The sequence below is a fragment of the Scomber japonicus genome, chromosome 12 (assembly GCF_027409825.1).
Source record: "Scomber japonicus isolate fScoJap1 chromosome 12, fScoJap1.pri, whole genome shotgun sequence".
NCBI classification, from domain to species: Eukaryota; Metazoa; Chordata; class Actinopteri; order Scombriformes; family Scombridae; genus Scomber; species Scomber japonicus.
In genome coordinates this window covers 13,053,649-13,066,671 of record NC_070589.1, presented here as the reverse complement: position 1 = coordinate 13,066,671, position 13,023 = coordinate 13,053,649, and the positions used below count along the sequence as shown (strand labels likewise).

The 13,023-nt window shown below is 39.6% G+C and overlaps 1 protein-coding gene across 2 annotated transcripts; it reads left to right on the top strand.

The window, feature by feature from the left end:
- The first annotated feature begins 531 nt into the window (after positions 1–531).
- znf644a (zinc finger protein 644a) lies at positions 532–12,629 on the top strand. Of its 2 annotated transcripts, none has more exons than XM_053329589.1 (6): positions 532–543; positions 4,960–7,456; positions 7,768–8,352; positions 9,431–9,556; positions 11,966–12,068; positions 12,434–12,629. In XM_053329589.1, exons 2-6 carry the CDS (start codon positions 4,963–4,965, stop codon positions 12,627–12,629), a joined length of 3,504 nt encoding a protein of 1,167 aa, XP_053185564.1. In that variant the 5' UTR covers positions 532–543; positions 4,960–4,962. The 2 variants fall into 2 exon arrangements, with proteins under 2 accessions (XP_053185564.1, XP_053185563.1); XM_053329588.1 differs by having other exon boundaries at positions 533–604.
- The last annotated feature ends 394 nt before the right edge of the window (positions 12,630–13,023 follow it).

Here is a 13,023-nt window from a genome sequence, read left to right as displayed (position 1 = left end):
AAACGGGCAATACTGTGAATAACTGATGCAGCGAAGGCAACAAAGCCCTGAGAGAAGACACCCATGGGGGGCAACATGGCAACATCTCTCCTGTGTTGGCTTATAATTCTCATCTGTACATTAATGACAAGTTTAGATACCCAACCCAAATATGTCCTTTAAAAATACCACGCAAATAGCAAATGAAGTTTTATTTTATGTTACCAATTAAAACGGTGATTAACCGCCATCAACCTTAAAAAAAGAGATGTTCATTAACTCAGGGTTTCTATGTGGACTGAACCACTTTCAGATTTTTCAGGGGTGTAAAGCGCCGACTCGTAGCATTACGTGACGGTATTATAAGAGACGATAACAAGAGTAACGTTTCAACAATACTTGTTTTGTAAAATAGTGGCGCAATGAAACGAAATTTTTGGAAAATGTGTTAGTTCTGTTGCTGTACAGTCGAATGTATGTAGGGTTACCCACACAGAAGAAATGCTTTGTCCCACACCAGACCACCACGGAAAATGGCGACTGTGAAATAGATGGAAGACGAAAGTAAGAAATTATTCAATGCAGCGTATAAATTGTACCCTGTCTCCATCCACGCCGTTCGGAGGTAATGTTTGCTTGTTTTTCTGCATTTCACTGATGTCTGTGTAGTGAGTAGCGAGGATTGATTGTCACTAGCTGTAGTTTAGCCTGAGGAATAGGTTTTGGTGTGGAGCAGCCTTAATGAAATGGTCTGCAGCTCCTGCAAGCAGCATCCAACAACACAGCGTGATATAAACGCCAGGAAAATGCAATTATACCTTTACGGAACATTGTATATATAATCCGGGTTGCTCTGTAACTAGGAACCTTTGGAAACATACCCCAACTTCATTGTGGGTTGGCATATATCTGAAGTACTGTGCTGAAAGTTTTAGCTCTACAAAATCCACAGCCGCTCATCAAAAGCCATTTGCAAGGTCCATCCCTTTGCAGTTTTGGTGCTGTTGAGCAGATGTTATATGCATCTTTATTTTTCAAAGGAACATTCACTTGGTATGACACTTTTATTGCCCTTCAGGTCTAAGACCTCTCACTACTGCGACCTTGTAGCGTTATAAATGGCCACAATTAATCATCTGAGGAAAGTGTCAAGTATTTTTCATATTTGGCTATTTTTAATTTGTGGTCAGTTTTGCTGATTGAGTTAAGAAGATAACTTGGGGGTAGCCAACTGTTCATTCTTACTATCAAAACAGGCACATTGAAATAGCCAATTAATCAAATATCCACCTAGGCTATTACAAACTCTAACTTGTAAAACATAAGTAACATTCAATTTTGGACCTGTAAAAGCTTGAATAGCCTCATGACACTGTTATGCCACAGACAATGTAGAAAAACATGCTAAAAGCTGTGATTAATCATCTAAACTATCACTGATTCACATATGCATTTAGGGTTAACTAATGATTGTTTTCACTAATTATCATCGATTTATTGTTTTGTTTAATCAGTTGGTTGATGAAATGGAAGGAAATTGTGAAAAAGGCCACTTAAATCTTTCTAAAAGTCATGACTGATGTTTTAAAATTGTTTGTTTTGTTCAGCTGACAAAAATCCAAAAATACTGATTTTACAATCATATAAGACAATGGAAAGCAGTTAATCCTCATAGACAATTCTCAAAATGAACTAAGGTACGTTTGGTATTTTTGCTTGAAAAACAATCTCCACACACATCACATACATGCAAGCGCTCACTACTGGTAGATTTTTGTAACTTCAACACACAAAAGATAAAATGGTTCTCGCCATTTTCAGGGTTGTAAAATACATCTGGGTTTTGTGCACTGGCATTTATGGCTGCACCGAGCCAAACCATACCGCGTTGATTTGCGTTTCCATTCCATCAAACGTGCCAAGTTACGCCCAAGATACGCTGTCTCCTGAGTTGGACCAAAGCGCGTCTAATCTGTCTCCAAGTGGGTTGCAGTGATGTCTCGCCAACTGCGACCAACCCATGACGACTTACCTTTCCCTCAAACAAGCATGTTTTGTGAGACTTGGCCTATGTCATGTGTCGGAGAGCCAAGAGATAGACGATTTTAAAAGTCTTAATGTGTTAAACTCTCAGTACTTTTGTAGCTGCGATTCAACCACTAGTCACAGCTATACAACCCGCAGTTTTTCGGCTCAAGACAAGCACATCAGTTACAGACATATCTTCAAGTGAGTAGCCCTGTTGTAATGGAGATGCAAATCCCTGCGGTTTGGGTAATAATAATAATAATAATAATAATAATACATTTTATTTGTATTGCACTTTACATTTCAGCAATCGCAAAGTGCTACAGAGCAAAACAAAATTAAGAAAAGGTTAAAAGGAGACCCTATAAAAGACATTTAGCAAAATGCTTTCGTAAAAAGATAGGTTTTTAGGTCTCGTTTAAAAACATCTGCAGTCTGTGGGGCCCTCAGGTGGTCAGGGAGGGCGTTCCACAGCCTCGGAGCTGCAGAGGAAAAGGTCACCCATGGTGCGGAGCTTGGTATGAGGTACCATGGTATAACAGGGTGTTTAGAAATCCTTAACGTATGATTTTCACTACCATCAAAAAATACTAGAGATACTCCTCTTTCTATTTAAGTGATACAGAGATGCTGTATTGAGTAGATACATTGTAGCGCACAGCACACACCAACAGAGGTCAGTTTCCACTGGTGGAACAGGTAGTTGAGCTGATAAAGGTGGTGACTGCGATTGGTAATGAATCATGAAAATATTGCCATATAATTTTATCTTGAGATGACTTCAAGTTGGAAGAAGTCATGTTAGCTACATGATTATATTAACTGCCAGTCTGCCACCACTGTCCGCATGTCTTCTCCGTTCAGCCCAATTACGTGTTGGTATCTGCCACGGCTACAAGTGTCATTTGGTCATCCAACAAGAATCTATGAAAGAAGGGTGCTTATTTCATGTCCATTCATTATTCTATGGGTCATAAGTATATAAACCCCACACGACTTGTCTAAGTAGCCTAATTGCATATTAGACATAGAGAATTAAAGCTAGACAATGTCATAATGTTGCAATGACTTACTATACAGTCACACCATATATCCCGGTGAAATGTTAGATATCCCGGTGAAATGTTAGAAAAGTATTAATCTACGAAAAGACAGATACCACCCAAGCTTATTACAAACCACTGTCAGATAAACCTTTAAACACATTAATTGGGTCCTCTGTGTAGAATTTAGCGGCACCTAGTGGAACAGACTTGGCAAAAATGGAATATAGCAAATATGTTTTAATTAGAAGAAAATCCCATGAAAATAAGAATCATGCTTTTATTACCTTAGAATGAGACCCTTTATATCTCCATAGAGAACAGATCCTTTCCATGGATCCCACCATGTCTGCCACCATGTTTCTACGGTATCCCAGAACAGATAAACCAAACGCTAGCTCTAGGGAGGGCCTTTTCTGGTTTTTGCAAGTTTGCGGCCACCATAGTTTCTCTTTCATGCTTGGAATTGGAGCGTGAGGGGAGGGATATTCAGTTGATGGCAGTCTGCAACCTTACCACTAAGGCTGTGCCATATCATACCATCCACAATAATACCACTAAAATTTTATATGTGATTAAAAAAGTGTCATATCACGATATCAATGATGTAGCAACGTGATGACGTATAAGGCATTTACATTCGCAAATGCGCAAAACACACCATTAAGTACAACCAGAACCAGGCTATGAAGGCAAGGCACACAAGTAGGAGATACTTGCAGCTGGTGATGTACTGCCTAAAAGTAAACAAATGACTCAACCAAGTGCTGGAGCATTCAATAGTTGCACTCCATAGTAGAGGGAGACCAAAACGATGGATGGAAGGTAAACCATTGGACACGACCATTATAAACATGAGAGAACCTGACAGTTCACCAGTTTTACCTTTGACTTGGCAATCCATACATTTACAGTGTTCTCCAAGTAAGACCGATGCAGTTTCAGCATACAACGATAGTTTGATCTAAACACTTACCTTGAACAACTGCTGACAGAAAGCGGAGCTCTTTACGACAATCAGTCTCGCTCTTGGTTAGCATAGGCGAGCAGCTGCTGCACAGACACTCTCTCTTCCTCTCCTTTCCCATCGTCTTCATTTTGATTTAAAATTGCACTAATGTCTTCTGTGTTCTCCTTGATAAAGTTGCACTCGGGTTCAAATTGAAAAAGCTGAACAGAAGACATTTTTATCTTGCTGTAATGTAAACAGATGGGGACTGAAGGCCGCTGCAACTATTTGACGTCACTACCCAGAATGCATTGTGACATAAACAACAATGATGATTTAAAGGGAAAGGATTTTTTTATATCACATTTACATAGTTGATGACAACGTTAATCTAATAAGGAATTTAATGCAAGATGTAACTTATGGCAGTTGGCACCACAGTGACATAGATACAATCAAAATGGAAGAGTATACCAAGCAGTAGTGGCAATGAGAGCCGTGTCTTTCCTGCAGAAAGGTACTTTTCCATTGTTGCAGCATCATAGAATAATTGGCATAAACACATGAAACCTCACCCCAAAATTCATTACAATGAAGCTATCAAGTCCACAAAACTACCTGCTTACCGACAAAAACATATTCATAGCATTGTGGTCTTAGAAGGCGATGCAGCATGCCTGTTTAAGGCATCACCATACATGACAAACTCTTTAATGCAATGGGAAATTACAGCGATAGCACATTATTATAGGTAATGGCATCCCTTTTAGAATAATGAGAGAAAATTCTGTGGCAACAACCCTACCGAGACCTGCTCATCTGTTGTGCTGAGACTGATGGTTCTGTGGTTGAAGTGAAAAGTATTTAATTTGAACATTTAGCATGCTACAATTTTTACTATAGATTGTTGAGTTAAACACTTGTGATTGATCTAAGAGGGTTTTACTTTTCTTTCTGTAGGTCATGGCAGCTGAAATGTCATGTCTGGCAGGTGTTGATGGAGATGACAAAGATGCGGATTCTGATATCAATGCCCTTACACTCCTGCAAGAGCCAGTGAGAATGGCACAAGAATCGGCCTCTTGCAACAATTCTTTCAGCAAGCCTCCTCTGAAAGAAAACAGTGTTCTAGATGTCCTGTCCAATACAGATATGTTGTCTCCAGTTGGCTTGGGAAATGGACCTACTTCACATCAGGCTACACAGGCCCATGAACTCAACAACATCTCAACAGAGAAAGAGGAGGAAAAGAGCATCACCCCTCTAAAAACAGTACAGGAAATTGACACTGCAGGAATCTGGGGTTTTGACGAATCACCTGAGAACTCATTGGATAATTTCAGTAGTGCCAGTGACCTCCATTGGGACCCTCATAAAGAGTTTATGCAGTTTCTGTGGGAGAACCACGGTGATTCCCCTGGTGAGGAACCGAAAGATGAAGTTCTGCCTCCAAACAGCCAAAGGAGAAGGAAACGGAAAATGGACATGGTTGTCATGGTGGATCCCTCAGAAGACCTTTACCCTGATATGAGCCACAAGTCATCTGAGGATTTGTCTGATGCAGAAGGCCAAGTAGACTGTATTCCTGTCAGAAAAGTCAGAAAGTCAAGGAAATTTTCCAATTCACAGTCATCACCAACTGGTAAAGTTACAAAGTATCCCAATGGAACTGTGAAGGCCATCAAGCAAATTCTTTACAATGCACCCCCAAGAAATTCACACGAGAACCATCTAGGTCATGGGCTTTCACCATTGAAGGGGAGGCTCACAATAAATTCCCATTCAGAGGAGAAGCCATCATGTTACCCTTGCTCAAAATGTAAGCTCATTTTCAAGAAAGAGCACCATTTGCATTGCCACATGAAGTCTCATGTGGACCCTCCGAATATTTCGCCAAAGCCTTTTGTATGCCAGGAATGTGGACAATCGTTCAGACAAAGTAGTGCGCTAATTGAGCACATGTCCATACACCAGGAAAAGAGAGCAAGACTCACTGAAGACATCAAAGACAGAAGTGAAAAGAAGAACAAGGATAAAAATGTAAAGCTTTTCTGTCCTCAGTGCCCATTTGGAACAAACTGCCCAAACACGTTTGTTCAACATGCGAAAACACATGAGAAGGACAAAAGAAAGTTTAGATGTGACAAATGTAGCTTCAGGACTCTGAGTGAGAATGATCTTAGGAGACATAACATTATGCAGCACACTGTTATTACGGTTAGAAAGCAGGTCCAGAATGATGACTCAGAAATTTTCTCTTGTAACATTTGTTCTTATAGAGCTTTTAGCAAAAATGTTTTTAAGAATCACCTTCTGCGTCGTCATCAACAAACTTTTGAGGAATACAAAGCTGAACAGTGTCGCGAGAAAAATGCACAACCATCTAAGGAGCAACATGTGCCCACTAGTAAGACCCCAGTAGAAGATGCTGAGTTTACATCTAAAATCTTAATAAAAAATCAAATCTCTAAAAGAACTTGTTCACCCAGCGATTCCAATGACATTTCAGACTTATTCAAAAATAGCAAGATTAAGAGAGGTCTCAAGTCTCAACTAACGGAATCAAAGCTTGACAAATCCATTAATGTTCTCCTGTCCCGACAAAGACATGGAAAGAAGACTACAGAACAGAAGAAGGAAAGCAGTAATTGCAGCACATCTGTTCAGGATTCTGAAAGTGACAAAGATGGCTCTGATCAGTTGCCAGGAACATTGACTGTCAAAGTTGAAGATTCAGCTTTATCCCCAAATGGTCATAGATTGTCATCCAGAGATGCTGAGAGAGATCCCAACAGAAGCAGTGTACACAAGTTAAACATAGATCAGTTAACCGTCAAAAAGTCACCGTCTAAAAGAAAGATGTCCACCCCATACCGCAACACCTCTGACCAAGACTCATGCTTCATCTTACCAAAACCTTTGCCAAGTCCCAAGAGACTAAACCAAGGAGAGATGGAAGACTGTGACGAGAAAGACATTTTCCAGTTTAAGGATGCAGATGCCAACACTAACCTTTTTGACAATGACATCAAGCAAGAAAAACAAAACATAATTTATACCTATAGCAGAAGAATGTCTATGAGGGGTGCCCTGCAAGCATCAAAAATGCTGTTTGAGAAAATTAAGACTGAAGAGCAGGATAAGAGTGACCCTGAAATCAAAGAAGAATGCATAGAAACAGAAGTATTTCAAGACACTTTTGACTCCCACCCAATACCATTGAGAGAACCCTTCACAGATGATATGTCGGAGTTGGAATCGGACCGCAAGAACTGTCCATACTGTCCTGCCATCTTTGAATCAGGTGTTGGATTGTCCAATCATGTCCGAGGGCATCTTCACAGGGTTGGACTGAGCTACAATGCCCGCCACGTAGTGCCTCCTGAGCAGGTGGCTTCTCAAGACAGGAGGCCAAGAATTAGACGGAAGATTTCAGCATTCCGGAGATTGAAAAAAGGTACTTCAGTACTTCGTACATTTTCTTTCTTTAAAAGGAGAACTATGCTTCAACAACTTGTCTTATATTGTTGTGGCCATCAGTTCTGTTGGTTATGATTCAACACTGAACTAACCAGTGTCATTGCAGAGATTTCAGAATATTGCTAAAGGTTGTTAATAAATCGTAGTTTTCCTTTTATATGTAATTTGATGTTACAAAGCACCTTGTATTGTGCTTCATTTAGTTTGGTTGCACTAATGCAAGTTGACCATATTGTATTGTTCAATGTTTATGTTTCTAATGGTTTTGTTTTTTTTTGCTTTTTGCAGCGTTACAGTTGGAGTCAGAATCTGAGACTGTGAAGAGTATTCACTCCTGTCCATTATGTGGGGACTCATTTGATAACAGGACTGGGCAGTCCAACCACATACGTGGCCACCTCAAAAAGCTTGGTAAAAGCTTTGCAACAAAGAACAAATCCCCATTATTTTTACTCCGGGAGTTAATGCGCGACAAAAAGGAATTCCAGAAGGCGCTCCAAATTTTGGGAAAGAGACGGAACCATTTCCAATATGGTGCTTCACCAAAGCTGTCCAGTGTTGATCGTTTCATGCCAACCGCCATTGGAATCCCAAAAAATAATTCTGTTTCAAGTGTTTGCACTGACGCCAAACCACAGATGCCCACATTTTCTTTAGCAGAAATGGAATCTGACAAAAGGCAACTAGACACTAAGTTGGATGTTAAAAATTCACTCTCAGGCACAAATGCCTTGATAGGAATTCTGAAGAAGAGGAAGTGTCAGGAAGACTCCAAACTAAAAGTGTCTCATATGTCAAGAAACATGTTAACAGTTTCTTCAAACAGCGAGCACAGTTCAGGATCAAGATTTTCATCTTCACTGCCAAACTCCGGTAAGTAACCTCATTACAGTTATTACTTGAAAGGTTAGACAGCAAGTGGGTATTCCTTTAAGTGTTTTGATTAAGGACATTTCGGAAATCCTGTACTTCATTTATCTGTTTCAAGAAAGTGAAAAAAATCTAAGTTGCATTCTTCTTTTAAGACCTCTGAAAGTTACTATAGTGAGCGAGACAAAAGTAGTAGTACTTCACATGAACTTCAGACAGAAAATCCAGTAATATGCAAAGCCTGACATTATAAATGATCAAAATGAACACTGTGGTAGAAGATATATTGTCCAGTATTTGTGTTTACACCTATGAACAAAATATGTTTGGCACAGCACACAGTTTTGGAAGAATACAGGATATTTTACAGATGTTAAACTTAAATTAAAAACAATACTGACATAATGGCAACTTTGAAATAATAGTTTCAGTTTCTTAGAAATACCAGTGTAGTTGGACAGATTATAAATTCAGGATATATAAAAGTTCTTTGAAGGAAAGAAATAAGAATTTGGGTGATTTGACTGTCGCCATCTTGGATTTTTGCAGCCAGAAGGAGGAGAGGGTGGAGCTGACGCTAGTGCTAGCTTCTCGCTTGGTTAGCACAGTGCATCTACAGTCTTTGGTTAGCTGCTGGTTATAATGCCAATGATAATTTTCATTAGCAAAAAAAGCAGGCTTAAAACCATCAGAACAAAATGTACTTACTATAAAAACTGAACAGTTGACTCCTTAGAGGGTGTTTTAGTACAACCAAACACTGAACAAGACTTTTTAAGGCGACTAAAATGTTACAATTAACTTTAATCAATTGAAAACTAACTGTGAAATAGCGGCAGCTATGCCTGTATTATGTAAAAAGGCACTTGTTTAGATGGATCCCAAAAGGACCTGTTTTCATAAAATCAAGCCACAGCTTCTTAAATAGTAATTTGACACCCCCTAAATATCTTTTAATATCGTTTTTGCTGACACCCAGTGGTTTAACTTCCCACTTGCACAGATGTACTTTTTTCACCACTTGTAAATAAGGATCACTATATGTTTTCATTTATCAGATTGTATGTTTTGTCTTTTACAGAGAAAGGTGAATTCAACAGGAAGGTGTGTGTCCATTGCAATGCAACTTTCCATAGTGGAGTGAGCTTGTCAAATCATCTCCGGGCATATGCAAAACGAAAAAGGAATGCCTTACTAGACGGAACCAGTAAGTGTAATCAACAACAGCTTTAAATTAAAAGAAATCATCCTTTTCAAGAAGCAGTAGCAGTCTGAGGTGTACAAGATAAGATAAACTTTATTAGTCCCCGAAGGGAAATTTGTTATGGGCACATAGTGCTACATGGTTGCATAGCAATATACACATAGTATGTTCTACTACGAGTGTTGGCATTAAGTGGTTTTAGCAACGTTTTCTAAAGAAAATGTTGCCATCTTTAATGAATTTCTGAACCATTATGAGCCAGTGTAGAGGTCTAACCAGTCCTCAGAAAATTCAGACATTCATCTTGTCAAGGAAAGGGGAGGTGCAGTGCTCAGAGCACTTCAGAGATATGGGGTGAGTTACTTGTACTGATACATCTAGTTTTGTTGTGTGCTCCAGTGAACACAGTGGTGTTTTTTGATGGTTGGGAAAACCAGTGCAGGTTCTCATCCATGTTGCTGCACCCATGACTCCTACTGGTTGATACCTTCTTGCATGTAAAAGGTTTTTGCAAAATAGTTTTTAAGACAATGCCTGGACCCAAAAATCAAATCTCATTAAATCTCGGAATAGAAAATCTGTAGACTGCCCAAAATTCTCAGGGTGACATGCCTCTAGACCTTGATTCCACCGGGCATGGTTGCCTGGAATTCTGTCTGCTAAGTGGTTTTGTTCCGTCCTCCACACAGCATCACATGCCAACTGGAGTGTTTCAGAAGCCGAGTGTTTTGCTCCAGGAGTACCTGATATAAGAAAGCCACCCTCTGCTGAGGAAACCAGGGACATAGCAGCAGTGGTGTCATTTAAAATCTTGATTTTCCATTTCCAAGATGAACCTCTCATTTGGCGGTTTTCCACTACACAGTTCCAATTGCGTTTCCACTAGGGATGGTACTTGGTACCTGGTACTTTATTAGTACCTGCTCTGCTGAGGTTCCAAGCGAGCCGAGACGATACTGAATGTATCGTCTCCAGCGCATCTGGTGGGGCCACAATCAGTTCTGGTGGACCAAGCCGTTAAGGACAGAACTCAAAGCCTTATACCAAGATTCTCAAAAACACACCCTGTGGAGTTTTCTTGTAAACACTGCTATGTCTTAATTCAGTTTTTTTCTCACCAAAGCAATTTTTTAAAACCCATATAGTCAACATCCACATTTGCTAGCTAGTAGTCCTTTTTACGTCACCAAGGGGGTGTTTCCTAACGATTGTTCAGAAAAGCAGAGCTTGTGAAAAGACTGTCTTGAAATGTATATGTACATTTGTATAGTACTTTTGTATTCTACTGACCACTCAAAGCACAATACAGTGAGGGATATAGTGCTTTAGTGCCCAAGGATGATTCAACATGCGGACTGGAGGAGCAAGGTATCAAACCTCTGACTTTCTGTAAATGAATGATCCGCTCTACCGCTTAAATCACAGCCTCCCCCAAAGACTTTGCTCTAGCACCACTAGTGGTCAAAATCTTCACGAGCTACCTTTGACAGAGGACAGCTGCATTTCTTCAGCAAGCTATTAAAAATGACTTTTAGAGTCATGAATGCTTGGCGTAATATAATTGTTCAAAGAGCAAATTAACATATATTCCAAGTTATTGATCCATATTATTGATCATGGATGTATCAACAATTTTGTTTAAGCTGTTCAATACATTGAAAAATATTTTAAAAAGTCAATGGCAATAGGTCTTCATGCATGATAGCTAGATAGGAAGTCAATTCTACTTACATAAACTGTCCCTGTGTAATTTGGTAGCTGTTTCTGTGGCTGCTTAAAGCACTTTTTGACAAATTCAATTAATTTCCACTGCATTGGGTTGGCAGCTGAAATCTCAGACTGATATCTCAAAACCTCAGCAGATAGAACCAAAAGTATCTGTGGCTACTGGCTAAATACCACTAGGGGTGGTGACGTCAAAATTATAGTTATAATTAGTGTACCAGTAGTTATTTGTGTCCTCCCCAAGGTAAGGATCTGGAAGGGTGTTGGCAAGTGAGATATTGCAAAGATTTTAATTGTGGAACTTGGTGGGTGCATTTATGGGAGGAACGGCCTTTTCATTGCAAAAAGTGATCAGAGCCTACTTTTCCTGCAAGCACAGATCATCACTTAAAAATTGGGCCTTAAGTCTTAGTCGCTCTGGATCGGCCAATGCAGCAGAGACACAGCCAGACCATTCACCTCACTGGCACAAAGCCAAACAGTATGAATAAAGCCAGTGCTAATGATGTCCAGACATCCAGACTGATAGATTTACTGAGCTAACAGAATATGTTGTATGGGAATGTACTATTGTCAGAACATCACTCAAGGTCCAAACGTTCCAGTGGTTATGATGGCTTTTGTCTATTAAAAATGTTAGAGTTGCAGGCTGTGTTGTATCTTTCTAATGAAAATTCTGTATTTTAGCATTTGACTGTAAAGCAAGACGGCAACGCTCAAGACCTGGCTCTAAGAAGAAGACACTGCCCTTACCACAAACTCCAGAGGATATGTACAGACTTACATGCAGGTAATGTTTTTATTTCTTTCATAATATTCGTATTGTAGTTGTTTTTTTCAGTGGTAGTAATGGCTGGTAATATTGCATCATCTGTACCACAGGCCACAGCCAAATTTTTTTGTGTAGTCTATTGCCAAGCATTTTTCCTGTATTTATTCAACACTCCACCTGGGTGAATGTGAGACATATTGTTACAGTTATGTGGTCCAAAAATTATGAAATTCGTGAGACTGGGTGTGGAATAAAATTAGCCATAAATCATAATCATGCATAGTAAAATAACCAGGAGAGTTATACCAAGTGGTTTAATGAAGCCTAAACACCTCAGAGGATACTTAACACTTGGTGCATTATTGTCACTCTTCTTTCTACAGGTTCTGTGACCTCGTCTTCCAGGGTCCCTTGTCAGTCCAGGAGGACTGGATTAAACATTTACAGAGACACATTATGAACACTAGTGTCCCCCACACTGGGCTAGGCATGGTAGAGGTCACTTCGCTGCCCATGGACCCCACTACCCTCAAGACTGACCAAGACAGCTCTCAGACAGCCGCACATGCTGCCTCATGAAGCCAATGGGGACCTTTTTAGATTTCACTAGACTGTATGTGTATGTACATTGGATGTTCTTTCACTTTTTTTTTTTAGTCAATGGATTACTGGCCAAAAGTACAATATTGCTTAATGATGGAGAATACTGTACATTTGGTCAGATAACAAAGTTAATTATTTTGGATATTGTTACCTTTTTCTGTTTTTACATGGTCCATCTTTCGGAATACAATTCCAAATGGACAGTTTTCTTGTTTTATGCAGTAATGTAGTGTGGAATCCATTTCTAATGAAGACAACTTTTACCTCAGATTTCTCATGGTTTGAGTCCGTTTTTGTCTAAATTTGGGAGCACCTCTCTTCTGTCTCAATATTCACATTTATAAGATACATAGAATCATGTTTCTTTTGT

Coding starts and splice junctions, on each gene's coding strand:
- znf644a (XM_053329589.1), top strand. CDS start 4,963: ATGGCAGCTGAAATGTCATGTCTGGCAGGTGTTGATGGAGATGACAAA. Junction 7,457..7,767: donor ATTCCGGAGATTGAAAAAAG/GTACTTCAGTAC, acceptor TGCTTTTTGCAG/CGTTACAGTTGGAGTCAGAA. Junction 9,557..11,965: donor TGCCTTACTAGACGGAACCA/GTAAGTGTAATC, acceptor TCTGTATTTTAG/CATTTGACTGTAAAGCAAGA.